Here is a 27,488-nt window from a genome sequence, read left to right as displayed (position 1 = left end):
TGAAGCTCAATGAATCGAGTGACGCTCCAGCGTTTTGGAGGTCCGTTGCCAGAACTCTCTTTTAAAGGCTCTGTTCCTTGGCAACTGGGTTGACCAATCACCGTTAACCACAGGCACACGTCATTTTGCTAATCCGGAAAAAGTTCGCGGTCAGGTGTGCAATGCAAAGTTTGCAAAGTTTTGCCCTAAAAACTAAATAAAATTGTATCACATACTTCGTTTATGCTAAATTGCTTCATAATAAATTAAAGAAGGTAACGAAACAGCTCTTACTCATCTAGAAGCAGCTCTCGTTATGTTTTATGAGTATGAGTTTTATGCGTGTTTTTGTTTACATGTACATGTTATTGTTTACATGTACATGTTAAATAGTTGTACTCAAACGCTAGAAATGCCCTTTAGTGTATGATAGCTTTGTTGTTGCTATTCTATCATGATAACAAGGAACATGTGACGGACACCAAGAAACGGTTGTTTTCGAATAAACTAAAATAGATTCCAAAACATCATGATATCGACCAAAAGAAATGTGGTAAAAAGAAGTCAGAAATTCAAAACACACTGGCATTATTAAGGTAAGATTGTAACATTGAGGTTCTTTCAGGGCCATAGATTAAAAATGGCCTTTAAAATGTTAATGAGCTTAACTCTGACCTCTAGTGTTGAAAATGCTAATCGAGTCTGGGCATCGTTAAGCTTTCTCAGACATTTCTTGTGGCTTCATGACTTTATTTATATGAAGGAATTAAAGAAGCCTCAACATATACTAAACACAGCCTAATTCTATGGTAATATGAATCATTTTTATTTAACAGTACATTAATGTGCAATGTATGCTGCAGTATCAATGTGTTTGTGCTTATGACGGTCACATTATATTCCAATGTAAAATGAGGACTGAAATAATATAGTCAGATGTAAAATTTTAGGAACAGTAAATAAACCTTTACAGAGCATCTATATATTGTTTTTAATGTTTTTTTGTGTGCATACGGTCAGGTGTCCCTCATGTTTCCCTTTTTTTACTGTATTCTTGTGAATTTTAAGTCAAGTCACATCAATTCAAGTTAAATTATATCCATCAAATCGAGATTTTTTGCAAATGTTGCTTCTCATGTTTTTGTTTATGCACAAATTCAGTTGTGTGGTGAACATGAAATGCCTAGAGATGGTTAATACCAAATAAACTGGCTGTTGGCAAGACATGAAAACATCAGTCTGGAGAATTTTATTATATTTTTTCTTTCATTTAAAAAAAGAAGTAAAGTTGTGAAGTTGGAGTGACTTGATGAGCAACAGATGATATCATCTGTCAGTGTCTCTCCTGGCATGTTATAGTTCAATATGGTTCACATTCTGTTTGAATTCAGTTAATATATGCCGTATGGGTGACCTTATGTAAGGGAGTACAGTCATTGTGCATCTGGCCACGGTCAAAAAGTTGAAAATCCCTATGACATGCCAAAAATGGCAGATAATGAGCCAAAGACAACAGCCATCTGTTTAATAAAATATGTTTATTTAAAAAACACTTTAAGCTCACATTTTAATGCTGCAATTGCCAAAAAGTAAGTGTAATAATAGAATTCTTCCATGTTAAAAACATTATTTCATTACTGTTTTTCATTTGAAAAATCATGTGGCAGGTTTTAATGTTGGTTTAAGAGTGAAACATGCAGAAATCATTGTGATTCCTTCTAAACTTCATACATCTTTTACACAAGCTGTATGGGCCAACTATGGGTCAGAAAAAGGTTTCCCCTACACCGCATGATGGTAGTAAATATGTGATAGATATATAGATGTGGCAATATGTGTTAAAATGATGTTGCAATGGTAAACAGTGAGTGTATGGCTTTTGGAATGAGAAAAGATTTCAATCTTTTGTCAGAAGTTGGAAGCCTTTTATTTCACATGAAACAAAATGTCTAGGTAAAACTCACACACTGGCTTTAATTTTAAAACAAGTATACTTGAGGCCATATAAAACTGAATACATTACTGTGGAAAGGAAGTTTCCATTTAAACTCTTAAAAGTGTTCACACCATATGTTAGACTGTAAACAAAGGAAGCTCATTTGGATGATTGCTGTAATTAGGAAACTTAATCAAAGGACATCAAACTGCTCCTCGACTTCAAAATCACCACAGACTTCTCTCACAGGTCTAGTTGTTACATGACATTTTTCTGCTTCTCCTAGTGTAACAGGCAAAACAATTACAATACAGCAAAGCTGAACTTTTACACTGAAATTTATGGAACAGATTCTTATTGCCCCCTGGGCAATAAAAAATTACTTGAATTACTTACAAAGCCTTGAACGGTTTAGCCCCTACTTACTTAACTGAGCTTTTATCACATTACAACCAATCACGCTCTCTACGATCTCAAAACTCAGGACTTTTGATGACACCTAGAATAACTAAATCCACCAAAGGGGGTCAAGCTTTCACATATTTAGGACCTAAACTCTGGAATAGCCTTCCTGATACTATTCGAGGGTCAGACACACACTCCCAATTTAAATCTAGACTAAAGGCACATCTTTTCAGCCAAGCTTTCACTTAATGCATAGTTAATGAAGCAGCTACGCTAATTTTTCTCTTTCTGCCTCCGTCTTGGGATGCCCATCCCGAGGTAGGAAGAAATTACGCCAGGTGCAGATGATCGACATATGGCCGTCCCCAACTAGAGATTACACCAGCTACAGCTGCATACTGACTGACCATCCCAGCTCCATCTAAGGCAATTCCACCACCACCCAAGAGAAATACGACCATCCCAGCTCAGACCACTCCATCCCCAACCAGGAGCAAAGACGGACTACTTGTCACATTAATGCTGAAGTTACAATACTTGGTATTTAATGCTAAACTTACATCCCGTGTCAGCAGTTTGAAGTTATAGCTGCATTCAGTGGCCCTGATTGGAGGTTCCTGGGTGGGAGTTTGTGGGGAGTGGGGGGGCTCGTTGGTTGTGGTTGGGGGGATTCATTTGCTGGGGCTGTGTGGGTCCGGTTTTGTTTTGTGGTCGATGTCAGACAACAGAGGAATAAAGTTACAACATGCCATTACTATTTTCCTCGGTTGTTCATCTGTTTTCTGGTGTCGATTGTGGAGTGGGACTGGGTTGGACCTGCACGGTTTTCGTCGAGTGGGACTTTCTAGGTTACGGATGGTGGACTCTCCCTCTTCCCCGTGGATATTGGCTCAGTGGCTTTTGGTCGGGGTCACTGAGTGCAGCTATGACATGTCAGAGGGGATCTGGCCCTCCCGGCTGAGCCTGGTTTCTCCCGAGGTTTTTTCTCCATTAATCAATCATTGGAGTTTGGGTTCCTCGCCACAGCAGGGCAGTGTTGGCTTGCTCACCGGGAGACTGCATTTATTTATTTATTGTTTATTTATTAACTAGATATTATTTATTAGAATGATCTCACTCGTTCTATAAACACCATGCACTGTGCTGTGTTTTACCTTCTCTGTTTTTCCTGTTTGCCCCTGTAAAGCTGCTTTGGAACAATGCACATATATGAAATGTGCTATATAAATAAACTTGAATTGAATTCTTATGATGAGTTATGTTTCTAGTTGAATGTGCAGATCTCCTTAAAATCAAATCTCACTATATGGATGAAAATCTTAATAAGATCATGTGGACGGCTAATCTTAATGCGTGTTATCCTTGTTTTCCTTATTTAGTTATCACACTTCCAACTCAATTTTAACATTAAGGATGTTAAAATTATTTTGCATGGATAGGCACAGCGACAGGTACTTTGCAAAATCCGATCCAACTAATTTTTAAAAAAAGACTTAACCGGTTTTGTATTTGGGTCCTCCATCTGTGTCCTATAAAGATTGTGTCCATATAAAGATTGTTCACTCCAAAATGTCATCCTTTAGACGCTCGTTATTTCAGACCTTAATGACCTACTTTCTTTCTCAAAACACAAAATAAGATATTTTGAAGAATGTTGGTAAAAGAAAACCGTTGTTCCCCATTAACTTGCATTGGCTTTGTCTCCATACAATAGAACTTAATGGGGACCAACTGGTTTTGTTTACCAACATTTTTCAAAATATCTTATTTTGTGTTCTGAAAAAGATAGAAAGTCATACAGTTTGCAATGAAAAGAGGGTGAGTCAAGGATAATCATTTTTTGTTTTGGTGCAAACTGTCCCTTTCATGCCTTTGGTTTCTGTTACTCTTTTTTGACTGAGGAGAAAGATATTTCAACCAAAACTTCCACAGAATCACAGCATGCTTCTGGCCTCAGTGATCCATCCAAGTTTTCTTTTGGCTAAAGTGCTGTTATTATTAAAGGGAGCCTAATCTGTACCAGAAAAGTAAGAGCTTGGTTTCACATGACTATCTAAAGGCCATGAAAAGTGGGCGATAATAAGAAAGAACTTTACTAATGATCCAAACGGCTGTTGAGAAATGTATTATAACAATGTTTCTCTTTTCCCTGGCCGCTGTCTGCTGCCAGTTCTCGCAGTAAATCACAGTTGATGTGATACTGATTAATGACAACAAACTTTTGTTTCGTTCAGGCTCCAGAGAAGTATAGCCAACAGCTTAACACATCAATCTCTGGCTCCCATTGACTTACATTGTATGGGCACAAAAACAATTCTCAAATTATTTTCATTTGTGTTCCACAGAACAAAACTGTTATATACCGGTTATAAACTACGAGGTTGAATTTAGATTTTTGAGTGAACTATCCTTTTAGTAAAGGCATTATAGTTTTCTATGACAAGCAACAGTTACAGCAAACAGTTAATAGAACTTTCTTGAAACTCTGCACTGTTCGACAGGGCTTTTAAAAGAGTCTCCGGAGTAGAACGAGGCAAAGTTGATGAGGTAGTTGTAACGTTAGATATCAGGATTAGTGCAGGTCAGGAATGCCATCCGTTCCTTTATTGCAGTGATACACAAATCAGGCTCGAGAGAGGTTCTTTAATGTCATACGCCAAGCAATCTGCTCTGTCCGTATTAAGTCAAACGTGGCATGTTCTTGAACACTTTGATTAGCTTTTTCAGGTATGTTTTATCAGAGTTGGGGCTAAACTCGACAGGAATATGGATCTCGCGAGCCAGATTCTGAGGATAACTGCTTTATTGATGCACGTTAAAAGCACCCCTTGAGCATCATAGGGACCTGTTATGTTAATCTATTAACACTTCCAGAGAAAATGATTAAACATTCTATTTGTCGAATCATATCGTAGATTATTTAGAGCATTAAGGCATGAAGATAATCTATAATTATGGTTTGGAGCCAAAAGATTAATGAGGAACTATGTGAAGCAAAAAGCAAAACATGAACCTATGTAGGTAACTTTCCAAAATGAGAGTAAGAATAACTTCCTGTCAATGTGTGCAGCAGTGCTTGAAGGAGGAAAATCATCCAACAGTAAGACAACAGTTGGGGTCTTGATTGTTGTTCAGGGCATTTCTTTTAATAAAAATGTCTTATTTTTGTGTCTTGTAGTCAATGTATTATAGTCAATGTGCAGATTAGAAAAGAAAATCTAAATGTCTTGATAAAGAACATTAAATACATAGACAAATAAAACTTGAGTTTATGTCAATGGTCATACAGAAAAGTTAAGGTGGTCTCACATGTGCTTCTGATAAAATCGCAGTAAATGTGGTTTTATGTTTAGAGGAAAACCAGGTGCAGACCCACAACATACCCAATTGACTTGACATCAACTTATCTTAATTATCCAAACCACATGTGGCAAATGTTTTTTTTTTATTGCATATACATAACTGCCAAATATGACAAAGCTGTTTCAAACAAATAAGTGATCGGAGGTAAAGAAAAAGGGTAGTGAAGATATTTACACATATGACACTACAGATGTTAACCTTTAGGAACCTCAGTGGATACAGAACCTAATGCTATGTGGTTTATAACCACGTTGGTTCAACAACATTTCTTGTTACTGGAAAAACAAACAGACATCTTTTATAGAGTACATTGTGGTAAAACATTTAAATGGACATAGAGAACACAGTTTTAAAGCTTAATGTAATAACGTTATATACTGTTATTTTTAAGTTAAAGCTGAGGTGATAAAGATTCCCAAAGAATCCACTTTGTTGGCAAACTTAAACAGTCATTTAAAGTGTGTTTGTGTAATGACTCAAACCAAAAACAACATTTTCATAGAGACATTAGCCAAAATAAAAGGCATTTTTGGATAATCTTCCAGTTTTGTTTTGAGAAGCAGATTTTACACAAAATTAAGACTTAGATTAAGACTTTCAAGTAAGTCTTTGTTTTCTTTTTATAGTATACAATTACACCACTCAGTAAATTATGTTCGAGGGTTTTTTCAGGTATATAAAACAATACAGCAAAACATGTGTCTCATGCATATAAAACATGTAGATCATTGGATTGTCATTTCATGTAGAAAGAAAACAATCAGAGACTAGCAGAAACAGGAATGTTTTCTATTAAATAAAAGCTGCCAAACAGACCCTGCCGTTTTTATAGAATTTCTGAAGAACTTGTGATTCATTTGATTTTCTCTTGAGAAACCATCTGTTTCTCATAAAAAGGTTAAAAACCTAAAACATTTTTTTAATAGACTTTTAAATAGAGTTGTCATGTTAATACAATAAACAAACAAGGTTATGCTAAAATATAAATGCTCTATAAATATTCATAATGTTTTGCAAACCAAAGTTCGCATTAATGTACTCTAGTAATGTAGGCTACTGAATAACCTTAATTATAATAGCATGCATCATTTTCCATTCTGTTTTTTCTCTAATTTAATCTATAAAGAAAAACTTGCTGTTATTAAGTGCGAAGTGTCACCACGAAGTACAGTGTGTAGAGACAACTACAGCATTAAACAATTGGTTGTCTGTGGTGTTGTCACTTTATAATCTTGCTCTGACCTTAGGACAACACTACTGATAAAGATCGGATTATCCAGCCAATAGCAGACTTCATTACGTGATACATGACGTGATTCTTGCATGCATTTATCAACTTTATTTATATAGTGCTTTTTACAATTTTCATTGTTACAAAGCAGCTGTACCTACATTACACATATTGTCTATAAGCAAAACAATTAAAGTTATACCTTTAAAAACAAGAAAAAGGTGAAAACACAGAAGACGGACGCACCCACAATCAAAACACATCACACACAAATGCGCAGACACACGGACGCGCGCGCACACGCACAGACAAGCACGCACAGACAAGCACACGCACAGTGAAAGCATTTAAGATAAAGGAGAGAGAAACACACGTCAAATATTAAACATAGTATAAATTCCTGTATGCGATATTAATTAAGTAAACTTTAAAATTCTTATTAATGTGGTTACAGCACTCTAATGCTCCAGTTATTGGTAACTTCCTTGTACAGTACAATTATCTTTAGTTCCTTATGAATCTTCCTGGATTGTTGTAAGGTTCCCACACTAAGATTAAATTCATGAAATGGTTGGGGAGTTGACTTGAAGTTACATCCCAGGGTGAAGGAGATGTACTGTACTGGGATTCATTCCAAGTTATATTGCTCAAAGCTTTGGAGTGTGAGGAGAAAAGAGTGTGTTCTCATCTCACTAACATTTGCTCTCTGGTTGACATAGCCATCATTATTATTCCCTTACCAGACATTTTGGTAACTATGTACATTTGTGCCTATAATAGTTACTGGATTTTGATCTGACTAAAAACGATAAAATCTCAACCAGACTTAATAATCTAACGTTTTCTATGTTTCCCTTTTTGTATTGTAACGAAGTAAATAAATAAATACTGCTCTGCTCTTGAATCTATGTAGAAAAACAACTTGATTGGAGAAATTAATATATTTAAAAATGTATTAGTAGCTTACATGTAGTGAAAAGACTGAAAAAATGGAGGAGGGGTTATGAGGAGTGGTCAGCTAGACTGGTTTACACAGGCGCTCGTGCAGTGCATCTCTTGTCTCGCACTCCAGTAGATGTAAGTACACACGATGCGTTTTTTATCTTGAGATGATTTAAGTATAGGCTTACAGATTAACCATTCTTGTATATGCATTGCATTAAATTATGTTTGTCTTATGCATTTCACTTTTTAAAATTTTTGAAAATCGTTTGGGGTTGAAAATATTTTTAATTTTTATTTATATGCATGACTTTCAGCATCATTACAGCCATTATGTTTTCATTCATGTGCATAGTAGCCTATTTGTGATAATAGTGATGCAAAAAAATAGCGCAGATTTGCACTGGTTGTGCTTTTACGTGATATTTATGTTATCAAATAATAAAGCCTGCGGACAAAAAGTTAGAGAGAGAGAGGTGAGGGTCGTGCATGCCTTTGTTCTGTTACGTGTGTGTTTCCAAGGATCATAGGACTAAATGAACACGAAGAAGCTCTTTCACAGGATTTCTTTTACCAAAGTAGTTATTCGAAGTTAATCAATAATATTAATTTAATTTAATAAAGAAAAAAAGAAATATTTTAGTAAATACAATTAAATAAAAAATCTATTTTATTTTGCGAGTGACTTTGTAAAGGGCTGCTGACATCACATCTTGTAATGCGCGTTCATGTGCAGAGCCATTGGAGAGAGAGAGAGGGGCCCTGTCCCAAATGGCGCACAAATTTCGCAGTCCGATGGCTGTCTCATTTATCTTTTTAGTGCTCAGAAGTCTGCTCGCGAGCGCCTCCTATGTGCCCTCGATGACGCAGACTCCACTGAAGTCCCCTACCCAGGAATCCTTGCGAACGCCCAATCACAGAACAGATGAGAGGAGTGTCGTGGATGTCAGACATTTACGTAAACATGACGGATACATTCTTAAATGTATGTTTTGATAAAATTCAAAATTAATTTATTAATTAGTTACTAAATCACATTATTGCTTATTTATTTTCGATTTTTTTTTAATGTATTCATTTAACGGCTTTTGTCTTTAAATGGGTTAGAAGTTTACCTCAGTTGGTCTGTTTTGTCGCAGCTCCATGCGTTACTTGTAACTTCCGGTAAGTATTGAGAGCCTCCGTGAACTGTTCCATTGAAGTCAACGAAATTGACGCAACTCTCTCTAATGGCTCTGTTCATGTGGAGTAATCTACCAATTATCATTGTTCTTTTTCTGCATCTCCCGTGCGGGATTTACATGTAAACGAAGGTTAAAAAAATTTTGCGGACCCACAAAAAAAGTTTAAACTGCAGTCTCAATCTGCCATTGATTTAAATGGCACTGACAGACAGCGTTCTCCATGTATTGCAATCGGAACCCCCTCACTGGGTTTTGGAGATAAGCAAGGTAACATCGGCTGGTTACCCACCTGGTGATTTTCAATCTTATATTGACACGTTAGAACAAACAGGCATTAATATTTTATAATAAGAAAGTAATTTCGTAAAACTAGGTAAACGCTTTGTGTGTTATTCCTTACGTAGAAGAAGTAAACTGTGTCATCATCTTGATGCTTTTGATTGAATCAGGTGTTGTCGTGATCTTAAAGCATTTGAGCTTGGTTTAAAGTGTTTATTTTGGTGTTTTCTGCGGAATCTAGTTAAGGACTTCCGGTTCTATCGCTCCAAAGTCTATGGGGTTTTTAAATGGTTTTTTGGTAAATCGGCCGAATTAAGGTCTGTGGTAAACAAAACCTCTAAATTTTTTCAACGTTTTATTCTATGACATAAAACACACCCATTATAACTCGCTTAAGATTTTTTTAAAGCATTATTGTGTTTTTAAAACGTCGGTTGCTTACAAGTTGCTAAAAGCGATCACTTCCGTTAGACGTCATCGCGTATATAAAGCTCACAAATAATGCAACATGGGCACACAATCTCTTAAAACGTAGATGCGGATTAATTCACGGAGTAATTACTTACCAGGAAACACATTTTTACTAAGGTTGAAAGAGTTGTCGGAGGCTTGGTGGTGGTGACGTTGATATCGAGCGACCTTAAGTGTAGTCTGTTTAGCATTGTGTTAGCTTGTTACTTCTGCCGATTGTATTTCGGCTTCAAAAGTAACAAATGTTGTGTTAACTTGTAAAGATTATCTTGATAGAGAAAACGGGCAAATATCATAAACCTTTGTTAATCACAGAACTTTTTTTTGCGATTTTCCAAAAGTATATTGTAAAAGTGCATAGGCTTTGGGTCGAGGGAACCAGTGCGGCGCTTACCTCCGTGTAATCCTACAAAAATAAGTAATCTCTGACACTGGATTGAGAAATGGGCCTTACTTCTTGACAGACTCTCAAATGATTGGTTCGGTGATTCATCTGTTTTATCCCCTCCTTTCTGTCAGCCTACTTTAATCTGATTGGTCAGATGATCAAGTCTGCTGTTATTGGTCTACTGCATAGGGAACGTAAGCGGGCTGTACACCAAGTGAGGCAAATCTGACACTGAACTCGTTCTCTTGATTCAGAGTCTACTTCTTTTTCCCCAAGCCACTCACTTTTCCGAACATTACACACTGCATGAAATGTAATGTTAAAGGCCATTGTAATACTTACTCTTTAATCAATCCATTTATGTAAACTTTTCATGTAGTACATACTCCGTATCATTTTCAGAAAACTTTCATACCAAATAATTCCTGTAAGACGTGAGAGCTTGCATACAGTACAAAGTTGCCAATCAGATATGAGGATGAAACATTATTGCAACACTTCCCCTGGGACAAGACTGAACTCCATCCAAATTGTATCTACAATAAATTACATCTAGAAATTGTGTTCATATTAAACAAAATGCAGTATATGGAAAAGTTATAAGAATAAATAATATTCTTAGAAAAGTTAGATCCATTAATTTTGGCTCAAAAAAGCCTTTTAGTCTTAAAGGTACCCTCTCCTGAAAAAGGAAAACTCTCAAAGTTAACAAAAGCGGTTGGGCCTGTTCCGTTTAAATTCCTTACCCTTCGGCTCGCCTCCATTTGCTGTAATTGCCCCGGATGCCTGAGTACTCACTGCCATGACCCGGCCCAGCTGCGACAGACAGTGTCATGAATTACTCATCCTCAAATCGTTCGTCAGCCCAAGGAACTCTGTTTATATTCAGAACACAAATTAATTCACGAGAGCATCCGGGATCAACACTGAACAACGCAACCGTGTTAAGCTATAACTAAAGAAGAGATGCTGCATTTTTTAATTTAAATATGACAGAAAAATTGGTCAAATGATAATCTCAAAATGATGAGTGTAATATATATATATATATATATCTTCACAGTGTGGGGAAAAATATATAAGCATCCGGCACAACTCCCTTATCCAGGCCCTGATAATCTCAAAGTTGGATTACTGCAATGCTCTCCTTGCTGGTCTTCCTGCAAAGGCAATCAAACCACTCCAGCTGGTTCCAGTTAAAGCCCGTATCAGATTCAAGTCACTAATGCTTGCCTACAGGACTATCACTGGATCTGCACCGGCATACTTTCACACCCTCCTACACCCCACCAAGAACCCTGCCTTTAGCAAACCAGCGGCGTCTTGTATTGCCTTCTCAGTAAATTGCATTCCCGCTCATTCTCGTCACAACTACTTCCTGGTGGAGCATTCTTCCTAACTCGGTGCTTTCAACCCCATCTCTCACAACATTCAAAAAACGACTTAAAACCCATCTTGTATGTGAAAAATTAAAAAAACTAAACTCTCTTTCTCTCAACAAGTATTGGTCTAGCTTTTGTTGAAACTAGTTACTTTGTATTAGCACATATTGTATTATTGCTCCTGTATGACAAATCGCTTATTGCTCCCTGAACTCTCTGTAAGTCACTTTGTATAAAGGCGTCCGCTTTATGACTAAATGTAAACATAAATAGCCTACACCCCCTACGGACAAAAAAATTGATATTGGCCGGTTTCACAAACACAGTTTAGCTTAAACCAGGACTATGCTTTAGTTGAATGAATAAAGATATTTATGTCGCTTTTATAAAAATGCCTTGGAAGAAAACATTAATGGTGTGCATCTTGAGACAAAACAATGGAACTAATATATTTTAAGACATTTCTGGGCAAGTCATATTCAGTTAAGACGTGTCAAACATTCAATTTAGTCTGGAACTAGCCTGAAGCCTTGTCTATGAAACCAGGCCATTTTGTCCTAATAATTTCTGAGCCAAACATGGCTAGATTTAAGGAAAATGTCAGACTCTTTGGTTCTCTTGATATGTCAACTCTATTTAAACAGTTTAATTACTTCCACATGTAAGACCTGCTTTTCTCTTTTATACAAGGACTCAACAATCTTTTCCCTCAGTTTCGGCCAGCTGATTCTCTTATCATTCACTTGGTTGTTCTCACGAAAGATTTAATAATGATTTCTAAGATTTGTTCATTTGTCCCAATCTGCATTTAATCAGAACATTTGACATGCCTGGAGGAAATTCGCATAATAAAGAGTCTGACTGCCAAACTGCTGCATACAAAATTCTTTCTCTGTTAGAAGTCGCCTGAAATAAATATGTTTTCCACATGGCTTGCTTTTGCGGGTTTGTTAGAATACATTTTTTTTATTACCTTGGACCGCCTTTAGCTTTGATTACAGTACGTTCAGTGTCAATGTCAGTGTCATCGTTTCAATAAGCTTCTGCAATGTCCAGAATGTCCATTTTGTGCATTCATTTTTGGCCAAGATCTGTATTGATAATGTGAAAGTCTGACCGCAGCACATATCAAAGATTCTCAATGGGGTTAAGGTCTGGACTCTGTGGTGGTCAATCCATGTGTGAAAATGATGTCTCATGCTCCCAATACCAGGATGAATCCTGGTATTGTCATCTTCGAAGATGCCCGTGCCATCAGGGCAGAAAGAACCTATTGAAGGAATAACCTGGTCATTCAGTATATTCAGGTAGTCAGCTGACCTCATTCTTTGGACACATAATGTTGAAGAACCTAGACCTCCAATCCAATGGGAGGCTCTTACCTGTTTGCTTAGTTAAATCCAGGTAGTGACTTTGTTTGGACGGGCAGTGTAGATTAGATGTCATTTCCTTTGCGCTCCTGCTCTGGAATGGCTGGTACATATGCATATGTTTACGAGCATGCGTTGTGTGGTGCTTAAACCCGGATCTACTGTGAATGTGGAAACTTAATGAACTGGCCTTGTTCATTGTTTCATACTGTTGTGTGAAGTATGAAGTTTTTACATTCAAAAACATCAAAATCAATAAATATTATGTTTCTACCCAGGTTTTGAGGCCGGCTTGACAAACGCTCGGTTTTAATGGGCAAGAGTAATGCATAGTAAAAAATGTTTTAACTCGCATAAGATTGCTGAGCCATTAATATCGGATCCAATATTGACGGCACAGCACAGTTTTTTTATTTAAGTCTCTCCGCAAATCCAGCGTCGACCCGTTCCTTTTCCACAAAGGAATCCACGGTAATGTTTTACCCACGTGAGCTGGAACGACTTTAAAAATAAACTTCAACTATGTATTACTAATGTCGGAATCCGAAAGAAGGTTATGCAGCGACTGTGTTCCTCCACAACCATGCACTGACTGCACAATACCTAGCAATCTTAAACGGCATGTTTATTGCTTGCTAGCTCTAACTGGTACCGCGCAACTTGTGTTACTTCAGTACTGTCATGGGCAAACCAGTGGGCGGGGCTAGAGAAGTAATCGTTAATATTCTTCTGTGGAGGCAGTGTTCCACAGTGACGTCATAGATAGGTGCATTCCAGGACCTGCCGTTCGCTTGGCCTGGTGTCAATAACAGTTGTAATTTCAGGAACAAGGGAGTTTTCAGCTCACTTTCAGACACTTACAGGATGTTAGCTTGAACATGATTCTCTCTTATATAACAAAAGCTCGGGTTAAAATTGATGTCTTAATTCATGACTCCTTTAACACGGAAGTCAGGATATAATCTAGTTGAATTTAGTCTGTATTTTTGTTTTATACTTTATATTATTAAAGCTGAACTACTGGAGTGACATGGACTATTTCAACGAGGTCTTTACTCACTTTTCAGTGCTTTGAAGTTTGGTTGTTGTAGTCTATGGAGGAGTCAGAAGGTTCCCGGACCTCTTCAAAACTATCTTAGTTTGTGTCTGAAGATAAACAGAGGTCCTACGGTTGACGTCTTGAGGGCGATTAATTTGAGTAATTTATGATTTTTTTTCGGCTTTTCCTAAAAGGATGATCTCAACAGGCTGAAAGGGTGAGGCTATAGAAACTATACGAGTTTTGGCTATGGGTACAAGCTTTTGAGCTAAAGTTTGATTTTAACCATATGTTACCTTTGTAAAGCCCACGCAATTTGTAACTGCACTGGAGATCCAGACCAGGTGCTTGTGAGCGTATGCACCATGCTGTCATCTGTCTTGACAGTAACAAAAAATCTTACCATGGAAGATCGTTTGCAAGGTGTTAAACGTATACAGCTGTGTTATAACCCTACACAATACATCAAACTGATTCTAAAAAAACATAAAAGCTTTGTGTTTATTGGATTTGTATGTGCACCGCAACTACGATGTCTGTCACTATTTAGATGTTTTCTCTTTGGGAAAGCACCTCTGGTCAAGGTGAAGAACACAAAAACCAGCAAACACCAAATGCTAAGCTCTGTAAAGTCTCTCTATGCCCATCAAATGCCATGGCGGTGAGTCATGCATGTCTGAAGATTAAGTTAGGGGTTGTGACTTCATTGTGATTGGTTGTTTAAGGACCAGTCAGTGAACAGATATTATTTATTTGATAAAAAGCAGATGTTTTTATTGGTTTAAACCCAAAGCCAGGTGTTGCGTTTCAATGGACGCAGGTTATTATGGGGTTAAGTTCTGTTGCGTTCTCTGGCATTAACATTTTGATAGCTTCACAGCGTGAGGTAAAATATATAAATGGCCTTCACTCTACAGACAAATCATTTTAGATATTTAGTCCTAATAATTTCTGAGCCAAACATGGCTATTTAATATACTTGAGATCATAAGACCGGAAACAGGCATGAAATAAATATTACAAACAGAAATTTGTCTCAGGAAAATGTCAGACTTGGTTCTGTTGATCTGTCAACTCTATTTTCACAGTTTAATTACTTCCACATGTAAGACCTGCTTTTCTCTTTCATATAAGAACCCAACAATCTTCTGTTCCCACAGTTTCAGGCAGCTGATTCTCTTATCATTCAGTTGGTTTTTCTCAGTAAAGATTTAAAAAATGATTTCTAAGCTTTGGTGTTTTGTCCCAATCTCCATTTTATCAGAACATTTGATATTGTTCATAAATTGAAGAACACTATACATGAGATCACAGCCTGGAGGAAATTAGCATAATAAAGAGTGTGACTGCCAAGCAGCTGCATACAAAATTCTTTCTCTGTTAAAAGTCTCCTGAAATAAAGATGTTTTCCACTTGGCTTTCATTTGCGGGTTTGTTAGAATAGCAAAACTTTTTGAGCTGAAGAGCAAAGGATGTGAATATAGATTAGATATCATTTCCTTTGCGCTCCTGCTCTGGGATGGCTGGTACACATGCGACTTTATCTGTGTAGGAAATGTTTATGTTAAAATAAACAGGATTGGAATAGACGGAATGGATTGAAAAATACTCACATATGTATGATCTGGAGTCCAGATGGAAAAGTTTGCTTTGAAATCATGTGCCATAGATAATGGAGTGTTTACCGTCACCGGATAGCTGGGTGGGTGTGACAGCAAGAGTTAGAACCCAGGAGCAGGCAGCATTATGTGGGTAACAAAAATACTTTTAATAAAAAGAAGCAAAACACAAAACAAAAACCCACGATGGGGTAAATCAAGAAAACAGAATAACATTAAAAAACGGCAGAACATAGACGACTAAGACTGGACTAAACTAGGAAACACTTGACATAAACTCTAACTAAACTCTGATTAAGACTTACTTGACAATTTAACGTTAACAAGGAACGAGAGGGTTGGAACAGACACGGACCGGAGAGAGAGTATGGCGATCAAAAAGATCTTAAATTCTCTCTCTCCACATGAAACCTAAGGCTTTTCCATGACTATGCCACAGACCAAGAATAAACATGACATGTTTAGGCAGAATCATGAAGTTTACAGTAATATCTGGTTTCAGACCACACTTAAGTCCATAGCTCTCCGCATTGTACAAAAGTTTGTGGGTACAATTTTCTACCTTTTTATGTTGAATTTGTCTACTTGTTTTATTAAATGTCCATAATGACATTTGCACTTATTGTAACCAATAACATGACTTAATCAAATAGTTCAATGCAAAAGCTGTGTCGAGATGCATTTCTTGTGTTGCTGAAATTTGTAAGTATTGCAAGCTGTTGTGTTCTTCAAAATAGGAGCAGACTGACATTCCTTTCCATCCCACCATGAAAGATTGGTGGTCTCTGGCAGTGAGTGCTTGTCTTGAGGGTTACTGGGTCATTGTTTGATGTTTGACCTGAGATGTCACAGATGACCTGCTCAGGCCAATTATAGCAAGTCTTTACAGAGAAAGCAAGCATTTATTTGCCTCTTTTGGTAAACGTATTGTAGAATATAATGTTTTTGTTGTAGTAGACATACAGAATGGCTTTGTCTATGAGTGCTGTTTGACATTGCTATTTCTGTCTGTAAAAGGAATAATTCACCCCAATACTTCTTTTAGCACTTAAGCACTCTCATGTCATTCCAAACCAGACTTTGTTTGTTCATCAGAACACAAAAGAAGATATTTTAATGAGCGTTGCTGACCAAACAACATTGACTTCCATATTGTCGATTTTTGTGTTTCGCAAAAGAATGAGTAATATTCAGGTTTTAAGTGACATAAAAATGTGAATAAATAGTCACTGTGAGGGAATTATAATTTTTTTCTATTAAGCCATAGGAGTGCTCTAAGACAATGGGGATGACACAGGGATTTCTTTTTGGCTTCATCGTTGCATCATGTTTCCTTGCGAGCATTGCACAACAGAAAGGTAAATACTGTCCAACATGTCTGATTCACTAAAATATATATGCTTTGAATTGTTTTTCATAATGGAATAAGTGTTAAATCTTATAGGGACAGTTCACCCAAGAATAAAAATTCTGTCATCATTTTCTTACCCTCCTGTTGTTTCAAATCTGTATAAAGAACTTTGTTCTGTTGAACACAAAGGACGATATTTAGAATAATTTATGGAACCAAATTGCTCTGGCACACCACTGAGTACTCCTACTTTGAAGTCAATAGTGTCCTAGAACTGTTTGGTTACAAACATTTTTTCAATCACCGTTTTTTGTGTCGAACAATAAAATGTATACAGGTATGAAACAACTTGAGGCTGAGTAAATTATGACAGAATTTTCATTTTTGGATGAACTTTCCCTTTAAATTCAGAATGTCAAGTGTTATAGTGTTTTGTACATTGTGCTTGCATCGATAGAATGCCAGGATGAAACTTTGGCCTTTGACATTGTGTTCCTCATGGATAGTTCCAGCAGCATCGCCGTTCGAGAGTTCAGAGATATGAAGGCGTTTATCCGTAATGTTGTGAAGGGAATGGAAATCGACTCTAAAAACGTGCAGGTTGGCCTCGTTCAGTTTAGCATTGATCCCCACAAAGAAATTCTGCTGGGGGACTACGCCAACAAAGCAGACTTGTTTCAGAAAATAGACAAGATCCCTTTGCGACAAGGAGGCACATTCATGGGGAAAGCTATGACCTTTCTTAAGGAAAGCTATTTCACTAGCGCGGGTGGTAGTCGGATCGATCAGAAAGTGCCGCAGATCATCGTGGTGGTCACAGATGGAGACTCAACAGATGATATAAAGGCACCTGCTGAGGCTCTTCGAGCAAAGGGTATTATCATCTTTGCCATTGGCGTTGGCGAGACCAATAGCACCCAGATGAGGTCCATCGCCAGCAGCCCAGCTGAGCGTTTTGTGGTTAATATTGAAAATTACGAAGCGCTGAAAGAATTGACTACAACAATGATGCAGACTGTGTGTGTTTTGATGAAGGATCAAGGCAAAGGTAAATGAGCTTCTGTTTCTTCTGTAAAGCCTGTGTCCATTATGATGTTCAGGGCAAAAACGTACTAATTGTCTTTCATAAAGAAAATTAAATTCATTTCCAAATTTAGTACATATGAATATTTTGCTAAAAAACCTCACTATTTTATTTTAAATGAACATATAAATCCAATTCTTATTTATTTTTCTATTTAATATTTTTTACATTTAGTGCTACAAATTCTATATTTAGAAAAAATATTCATTAAAAGTTAAATATAAAGGAAGTCAATTTATTGGTTGTTTTTATTGTCATGCCTGCATTGCGTGTCTGTTTCAGCTATTGCACAAAAGTTTGCCGACGTGTTTGTCCTGGTGGACAGTTCGGCTACGACCAAGAAACAAGAGATAAGAGATATTCTCACCCAACTGGCTGTTAACCTCAAGGTGGGCGACGGATCGAATAAAATCGCATTGGCACAGTTTGGCGGGACCGTCGTCAAGGAGTTTTTATTCAGCGACTACATGGACACAGCGAAGGCAAAAGAGTACATAACCCGATTTGAACCTAGGCCCAAGGGAGATCGGAAACTAGGAAATGCCATGGATTACGTTCTTAACAACTTTCTTAACACGGAATCCGGCAGCAGAATTTCCGGAGGCTACAAGCAGTACATACTGGTAATGAGAGTTGGAGAATCTTCAGACTCTGTGCTCGGGGCCACACGTAGAATGAAAAACGAAGATGTGACTGTTATAGACGTGAGATTGGAAACAGATTTACGCCGCCTGACACCTGTGTTAAGTGGTTACGAGTTTAAACAGGATATCACACAAATAGCTACGGATATCACAGAAATCATTGAGACGGAGGAGGTTTTAAATGTTACAGGAGGTTTGTTTGTTAGTTACTTGGTGCAACTTTAAAAGTTATCTTGATGGTGTTTTATTTTGCTGCCTTGCATTAAAAGAATTTTCTCTAAGCAAGCTATTACATTCTCACACAGTCTTTGTCTTTGAACAGATTGCAAATTGGCCCAAGTAGCTGATATTGTGTTTATCGTGGACGAATCAGGCAGCATTGGGCCAGAAAACTATGATCTGATGAGACAATTCTTGCATCGCATTGTGAGCGGTCTGGTGGTGGAACCTGAAAGCGTCAGGGTGGGATTGGTGCTTTACAGTGACAAGCCAAGTGCTGGATTCTTCTTGGACTCTTTTGGGAACAAGAACGACATTCTGAACTACATTAAAATCCTTCCATACAGAGGTGGAGGAACCCAAACAGGCGCAGCCCTGACGTTTGCCAAAGATAATCTCTTCACTGAGACAAGAGGCAGCAGGAAAGCTCTTGGCGTCAAGCAGATCGCCATCATCATCACAGATGGAGAGTCGCAAGATGATGTCACCGATGCTGCCCCTAAACTTAGACGTTCGGGAGTCACCGTGTATGCCGTCGGGGTGAAGAACGCCAGCAGCGAGGAGCTGCTAAAAATTGCATCTTACCCCCAAAAGCAGTTTATGTTCAATGTGGAAAGTTTTCAGATGCTTACGTCGCTGGAGAAGAGTCTTAGTAAGAGCCTTTGTAAGGATGTGGTTAACAGAAGGTTTGATAAGGACAACAAACACACCCTTAAACAAGGTAACGTGGGATTGTATGTCATATTAATCAGTTAATCTTTTTTGCTTTGGATTAGTTGATTCTTATCTAATTCCGTTCTGTGATTTTTAGCATGTGTGAACACAGAAGAAGCCGACATTTATTTTCTCCTCGACACTTCTTCGGGCACTCGTGCAGACTTCGAAGACGTGAAGAACTTCATACTATTCCTTCTGAAGTTGTTCACCATCGGACAGTATCGTGTCCGCGCGGGGATCGTAAAAGCTGACCGCACGCCCACGCTACAGTTCAGTGTGAAGGACCACAAAACCAGGGAGACCTTAGAAAAAGATGTGAGAAACATGCTTCAGCCCAGCGGAGGCCCAGAGATGGGCGTTGCACTAACGTATGTGGCGGAGCGCTTTAGGGAGGCTAATGTTTCTCGGGAAGCTAACGTGCAAAACATTCTCATTATCATCACCGATAAGAAATCTCAAGATGATGTGAGTAAGCCTACAGCTGAGCTGAGCAATCTAGGCGTTTTGGTCTATGCCGTCGGAGTGGGGGTTGCCGATCGGGATTATCTCTTAAAAATGGCGGATGACTCAAAGGTGTTTTTTGTCACAAACTACGATGCTTTGAATGTTATCAAGACCGATGTTCTTACCGATATTTGCTCACAAGAAGGTAAAACTAGAATTGTTTACAGGAAAAAATGATCACGTTTTACTGGTTTGGTTTACTGTGAGCTCATCTGTATTGTACTTTTTTAAAGCCTGCAGGAGCCAGGTGGCAGATGTCATGTTTTTGATTGACGGCTCGACTAGCATTGCAATCGAAGACTTCATTTCAATGAAGACATTCATCAATAAATTGGTAAATGGGTCTGTCATTGGACGAGATGATGTGCACATTGGTGTGGTCCAGTTCAGCACAGACCCAAAGGAGCAGTTTCCCCTGAATAAGTTTTATGACAAGACAAAACTGCAGGAAGAGATCGACAAAATAAATCAGTTAAACGGGAACACTTACACAGGAAAAGCTCTCTCGTTTGTTTCCCCGTATTTCGACGTGGGCCGCGGTGGCCGCCCTGGGATTTCACAGTTCCTCATAGTTATCACTGACGGGGTGGCCCACGACGGGGAGGTCGCTGCCACCCATGCCAAAGCCATCAGGGACAAGGGTGTGGTCATTTACTCAATCGGTGTGGGCAGTGTTGACACCGCACAGCTTCTGTCGATCAGTGGGAGTGCAGATAAAGTGTACCTGGAAAAGGATTTTAAGGGAATTCAGACCTTAGACAAAGACCTTCAATTCAAGATGTGCTACACGGTCACAGGTGATTGTACACGTTTCATTGTTGTCATTTTTACATAACTGTTCGCCACACAGACCTGTTGAGAAAACCAGCTTGGTTTGTGTTTTGCATGCTAGATTAGTATGGCGATAGTCCATAGGATAGATAATAACTAGTAGTAAAATTATTCTGAGATCAAAGTGACTTTTGAGAGATTTTGGGTATATGTGAGGATTCTATAGTCTGTTTCTCGGGAAGAATCTGAAAAGGAAATTGTTCATTAAAAGGAAGGAAGGAGACGAGAACCAGAAGACATTTAAACATTCAAAATAAATAATACGGCGGCGAACAAAACATAAATACAAATACAAACAAGTTCGGGCCCGGTCCTCTCTCTTCGACGGTCCGGTCACTCGTTCTCTTATATGCTCCTGATCTCCTACGTGATTCGAGACCGGTGCGCGCACAGCTGGCACTATTTAACAATTACTCACCGATCTCGAACCACGGTCTCGCCCCGCCTACTCCACTACAGAGATGTCATTAATCTCTAGAAAAAAAAATAAGACATGCAACAATACATTGTTTCATTGAATATTGTGATACAAAAAAACATCAGATATGGAACTTAGAGCTATGGCGATTCTTTTATATTATGATTTTTTAATAAGTTTAAAGACGCAGTCACACTAGACTCCATTGACTTCCATTCATATGCATGCAAAGGGCAGTTCATCCCCAAAAATCGGTCACCATTTACTCACCCTCAAGTAGTTCCAAACCTGTATTAACCTCTTTGTTCTGATGAACTCCGTGAAAGATGCTCTGAAGAATGCTTGTAACCAAACAGTTCTTGGCCACCATTGACTACCATAGTAGAATAAATGACAATTGTAGTCAAAAGTGCCCCAGAACTGTTTGCTTTCCTACATTCTTCAAAATATCTTCTTTCGAGTTCAGCAGAATTTTTTTTCCTACTTTTATAGTCAATGGTGGCCAAGAAGTGTTTTGTTACAAGCATGCTCCCAAATATCTTTCTATGTGTTCATCATGTGAAGAAATTTATGCAGATTGGAACAATTTGTGGCTTGGAAAAAAACAAACAGAATTTTCGTTTTTGGGTGAACTGGTCCTTTAAGAAGTTATCTCTTAGCTTAGGTTTAGCTTTCTTTATCCCTTTCTTAATTTTAATTTTAAGTTAATATTATTTTTTTCTTATGACTGACGTATATTAATTTCATTCTTTTTTTATTTAGATACAGAAGGTTTGGTCAATGTTTTATTTTTACAAATATTGTGACACAATCGTAAGCATACACCTAGTATTGTGCATCACTAAGTGTATAGTTACACCACTCAATACATCTAATTTATGTTTTTTCTGTATTGTGTACTGTATATGTGAAGAACACATTATTATCTCCAGTAATTCATATTATGTTTTCAAGCACACCAAAAATAAAAGGCTGCCATCTAACAATGTGAACGATCATTAACACTTTTTTTTGTTTCACCTGTAGATTGTCAGAAAGAACTGCTGGCCGATGTCATTTTCCTTGTTCAGTGCACCAGCCAGATTCGTTCCCCGGAGTTTCAAAAAAACATCCTTAACTTTTTAGTTTCTGTGGTGAACAGCACACAGGTCAGTGACAATCTCATTCGCATTGGCGTCATTGTCTACTCGGACACTCCAAGTCAATTCACTTTAAACCAGTACAGCAGTAAACATCAGGTACTTGATTCCATAAAAAATCTCAAATATTCAACTGGAAACGCCAACACAGCTAAAGCCCTTGAATATTCACTCGCTTACTTCAATGAAGAGCGCGGTGGGCGCCAGAAACGGGGTATCCCTCAAATGTTATATTTGATCACAGACGGACCGGCTAGAGACAAAAATAATTTAAAGGCACGCGCTGAGGAATATGCGGCAAAACATATCAAAGTGTATGGAATCGGAGTAGCGAATGCCAAAAGGAGTGAGCTGGAGATTATAACCAAGAACAAAAACAACGTTTTCCAGGTTGATAATTATAAGGCTCTTCAAGGTTTGCAAAATAACATCTCCGGTACGCTGTGCAACATGTCAAAACCAGGTAAAATATTTTGTACCCGTGTATATTTTTGTAAATCAGTTGATGAAACAGTACAAACATTTTTATTCCCAGAGAGTATAATACATAATGCTAAATCTACAAATGGGTTAAAATTTTTTACTAAAGCTTCAAATCAACCCATTGGCAGATATTTCTAGCATAAAATAAAAAAAATTATGTTTAGATCACGATCAGCATTATCTCAAATATCATCTCTCTTTAAGAATGTCAAAATGAAGTGGCGGACCTGGTGTTTCTAATTGATGGATCTGAAAGCATCAAAGAAGATCAATGGAAAACTATGATTGCCTTCTTGCTCGACCTTGTGGACAAGCTCCGTGTCACACGGGACCTTTTCAGAATTGGTGTAGCCCAGTTCAGCACCCGGTATCAAAAAGAGTTCTACTTGAATGAGCATGAAGATGCCAAAGGCGTAAAATCAGCTATCCAGCAAATCACACAAATTAAAGAAGGGACCAAAATTGGAGCGGCGCTTCGTAACGTTGTGGAATTCTTTGAAGACGGCAAAGGCAGTCGCAAACAAAATGGCGTACCACAAAACCTTGTGCTCATTACTGATGGCGATTCGAGTGATGATGTGACCGCCGCTGCTGATGCTCTCCGGAATATGAACATTAATATTTTTGCCATTGGTATAGGGGAAGTCTCCATGTCGCAGCTCAGTTATATTGCCGGCTCGCCGGACAGGTTATTCTTGGTGGAGAACTTTGACAGCCTCAATCTGAGGGCAGCAACATTTGTTGACGCCCTTTGCACCAATTATCAATCAATTAGTCCAAGTAAGTAATAGTGCCATTTGTCTGTGTCTAACGTAAAATTGTGAGAATCCTAATCACCTTGTGGTTCGACTTTGTTGGCAATGACAACTTTCAACTTGTTTCTTTGACAGGTTGCTCCATTGACATCGCAATAGGATTCGATATCTCAACGACCAGTTCGAGTTCTCCGTCCATTTTCAAGAGCCAGCAAAAGCTGCAGTTTAGTCTGCACGAGATTGTCCGCGATGTGTCTGTCGTACACAACCTGTGCTGTGCCACCGAACCAACCATCAATAACAACATAGGTTTCCGTCTGGTCAGCGCTAATGGACAGAAGATTAATGATTACATGTTCGCCGGGTACAGTGAAGATGTGGTTAATAAAGTGGTGGGGCTTCAGAATCCACAAGCACTGAAATTCAACTCGAGGCTTCTGGGCTCGTTTCAGGAGATGTTCAAAGCTTCTAAGTCTTACATCAAGGTGAGTCGGGAAGCTATCAAAAGAGGACCAAACCATTTGTATGAAAAAGTGAACTAAGGATAACAATAAGCACGGACTAGCAATGGTTGATGTTATAACAAAATTTAGGTGCCTTCTCTTAGGACCAAGTTGGTTTTTATTCCATTAGAATGCTGATTTTTTTGGGTGTCCCCTTAAGGTGCTGATCATCTTCACAGACGGATTGGATGAGCCTATTGAGCAGCTTCTGGATGCTGCAGAGAAACTCAGGAAAAGTGGTATGTTGACACATTTTGTTTTTTGCAATCATGTGGATTTCATGATGCGCGAGGTGCAGCTGGAGGGCAGCAATGATTTTCTCCATAGTAATTCATTATCACTATGTTTAAAGACCTGAACAACGATCAGGTAATCCCAAATATCTGTCAAACCTTACTTGTAATAATCACTAGTTTCTTTTAAAAGAACAAGACTTTAATAAATAGATAAAGTGAAATATCTCGCATTTAGCGTTTCTTCCCCATAGAGGTCCATTATAAGGAAACGGCTTAACTTACCGAAACAACGACCACGAAATACCAAATTAAATCCATTTGTTTACAGCTGATATCAAACATAAACATGATAACAGAAAAGTTCTCAGTTTGTCGCTGCCTTGAGCCACGTTATGTGGTTTCTTTATAATGAACATCTATGGTGAAAAACAAGTTTAACGTCAGACAATTCTTATCACAGGAATTAGTGTATCGCAAGATTTGACATAAATGTCCGCTTCCCTGGTCATTGTTTAGGTACGTTAAACCTCGGAAATAATTTGCTGCCTTCCATCTGCACTTTGGGCAGTGCCGTGACGTCATGTGCAAATAACCTACTTCTTTAAAAGACTTGTTGGATTTAATGTCTGTTCGAAGCTACTTTACGTCTGAGGTGCTCTTATTAGGATATACAGTAACAGAAAAATGGCATTATTTAAAAAAAAAAAATATTTTGCCATTTTGTCATTTTCAATCTATGTATATAGTAGGTAAGAGTGTAAAAAATCCTGCAAAATAGGAAATAGTCTGGCAGCTAGGGCGGCAGAGAAAAATATAAAATGGCTTTTTAGTGAAGTAAGAGGACATGTTTGTCTCATTTTTCACATTATACAAACCTGTTAATTTACAGTTTATGTCTGTAATTTGGCTTTTTCACTACATTTCAAAAATGTCTGAAAATTCTGTAATATTAAACAGGGAAAGTATTTTTTTTTACAGTGTAAGTAAATTTAAGAACTTTATGTGAGACGTATATGTAAGACCAATGTAAAAAAAACATGTTTCCTAAAATTCAAGAAACTTATTGACAACATGTCTCCTGAAATTCAAATAAAAATATTGTCTTTTTTATTTGGATTTATTAGGATTCATTAAAAAATTGAAAAATACGATTATTGTGGACATGAAGATAAAAATCCGACTTGTCCTGTAGATGCATTTCCTCTCAGGAGAAGCGTCCAGTCTTCGCTCTTGCAAGATCCGCCATCTAAATGGCGAGTCCGCCATGGTGCGAGCGCAACAGGCTCTGAAAGGGAGTGAGAGATGAGACTCTGATTGGTTTACTGCATGTTACGCCCAAAAAACACCCATTACTCCTTAAACCTGTTGACTCTCGGAGTCCTTTTTGAGCCAACACATGAGAACGCATGTTGGAACTAAAATGGCGGTAACTCATGAATTCATTGGAATAAAGACTTATGGTCGGTCTCGATTGAAAAAAGAAAAGTAGCTGATTATTGCTAAAAAAAAATATTGTAAAAAATATATAAAAAAAGTTTATGCTTTTATTTGATTAAAAAATACGGGTCGCAAGCGGATAACAAAAAATCTCAGCTTACTCTTTATAAAAAGAATCAATTATTCTCCCTACAAAAATTATTTAAAAAAACCCAAAGAAATTTGTATTTTAGAGTCTTAGAGCTTTCCAATGATATATAGATTATCATGATTTGATTAGAAATTACATGCACAATATTGATCCAAACTTAGGTGTCCCGTATACGGAACGGGTGACTGTTAACAGGCTACGAGAATCGGGACATCCCGTTTAACCAAGCGCCCGTGCGCGCCGACCGTTTTCCTGTCATTAAACTAGCAAAAGTGGATTCGGACAGTGAGCGTCTGCTAAATGACTAAATGAGTACACCTGCGGCATGCGCTTTAGACCATGCACTTGGATCGTGAAAATAGGGCCCTATGCTTACAAAAGCTTATTTTGTGGTATGCTAAACAGGTGTCCATGCTCTACTAACCGTGGCACTGGATGGATTTAGAAACACTGCTGATCTGCAGAGGCTGGAGTTTGGACGAGGGTTCGGCTACAAACAGCTTCTCTCCATCGGCATGCAGAATGTGGCCAGTGTCATGCAGAAAGAGATCGTAAGTCACAACGAATCACATGACACAGAATCATGGATTGCCCGTGAGTCAAAGGCTGGAACTTTGAGGCAGTCAGACATGGTGAACTGAAATGCATCCGGAGAGCTTATTAATTCCTTTTAGTTTATGGAAGTACACAAGTTGCCTCATGAGTCGCTTTAGCGATCAAGCAGTGTTATGACTCTGGTGTTGATGAATGGCTTCCTGTGAGAAGAAGGGTTTGGCTGCTTAAGAGAGGGTAACAGCCGTAAGTACTTTATGAGGTTTACAATACAGAGAAGAAAGATGGGAGGATGTCTAGTGCCTGGTTCAGTTTGTCAAAAACAGATTTTGATGTGCCAAACATAATATGAAATGTCTTTCCGTCTTTCTTTATCTCTCACTTTCTTCTAATCTTCAGGATACAGTTGCTTCCAGGTTGTGCTGTAATGTGCTGTGCAAATGCTCTGGTAACCAGGGAGTACATGGACCCTACGGTCGTCCAGGGCTTAAGGCATTTATGACTAAACTTACGCTTAACGTTTACCTAAAATTAGAGAAAAAAAAGTTTGTGTCTCACATACTGTACTTCTATACAGGGATTACCCGGACAGAAGGGAAATCCTGGATTCCCCGGGGATGAAGGAGAAGTTGTGAGTTGTTCATTACTTCAATTTACATCGCATTTCTTTTTCAGATTGTTCTGATAAAATATCTTTATGCCTTTGCACATTACTGTGTTACTGTGTCTTTACATAATAATTCAACTAAAAGCTAGAGATGCACCGATACGAAACGTATCCACCTATACAAATATATAATGATACAGATTATGAAGATTAAACAATTATTAATTTACTGAATGTTATTAATTCATATAATCACTATTAATATTGAA

General features: G+C 38.0%; 1 protein-coding gene across 1 annotated transcript in view; it reads left to right on the top strand.

Moving 5' to 3' along the window:
• The first annotated feature begins 7,939 nt into the window (after window positions 1-7,939).
• The window catches only part of col6a4a (collagen, type VI, alpha 4a), a 34,476-nt gene continuing 14,927 nt past the window's right edge, over window positions 7,940-27,488 (top strand). Inside the window, exons 1-14 of the mRNA XM_056762854.1 lie at window positions 7,940-7,991; window positions 16,850-16,946; window positions 17,397-17,987; window positions 18,306-18,860; window positions 18,990-19,607; window positions 19,698-20,252; window positions 20,341-20,904; window positions 22,383-22,958; window positions 23,183-23,758; window positions 23,869-24,218; window positions 24,397-24,475; window positions 26,466-26,611; window positions 27,012-27,104; window positions 27,190-27,243. Of these exons, the coding sequence (XP_056618832.1) occupies window positions 16,871-16,946; window positions 17,397-17,987; window positions 18,306-18,860; window positions 18,990-19,607; window positions 19,698-20,252; window positions 20,341-20,904; window positions 22,383-22,958; window positions 23,183-23,758; window positions 23,869-24,218; window positions 24,397-24,475; window positions 26,466-26,611; window positions 27,012-27,104; window positions 27,190-27,243 (4,833 nt within the window). The 5' untranslated portion in view covers window positions 7,940-7,991; window positions 16,850-16,870. The remainder of the gene's footprint in view (window positions 7,992-16,849; window positions 16,947-17,396; window positions 17,988-18,305; window positions 18,861-18,989; window positions 19,608-19,697; window positions 20,253-20,340; window positions 20,905-22,382; window positions 22,959-23,182; window positions 23,759-23,868; window positions 24,219-24,396; window positions 24,476-26,465; window positions 26,612-27,011; window positions 27,105-27,189; window positions 27,244-27,488) is intronic.

This window comes from Triplophysa dalaica, chromosome 12, assembly GCF_015846415.1.
Source record: "Triplophysa dalaica isolate WHDGS20190420 chromosome 12, ASM1584641v1, whole genome shotgun sequence".
NCBI classification, from domain to species: domain Eukaryota; kingdom Metazoa; phylum Chordata; class Actinopteri; order Cypriniformes; family Nemacheilidae; genus Triplophysa; species Triplophysa dalaica.
Note: the sequence above shows the minus strand (reverse complement) of the source record. Positions and strands in the feature narration are given on the sequence as shown.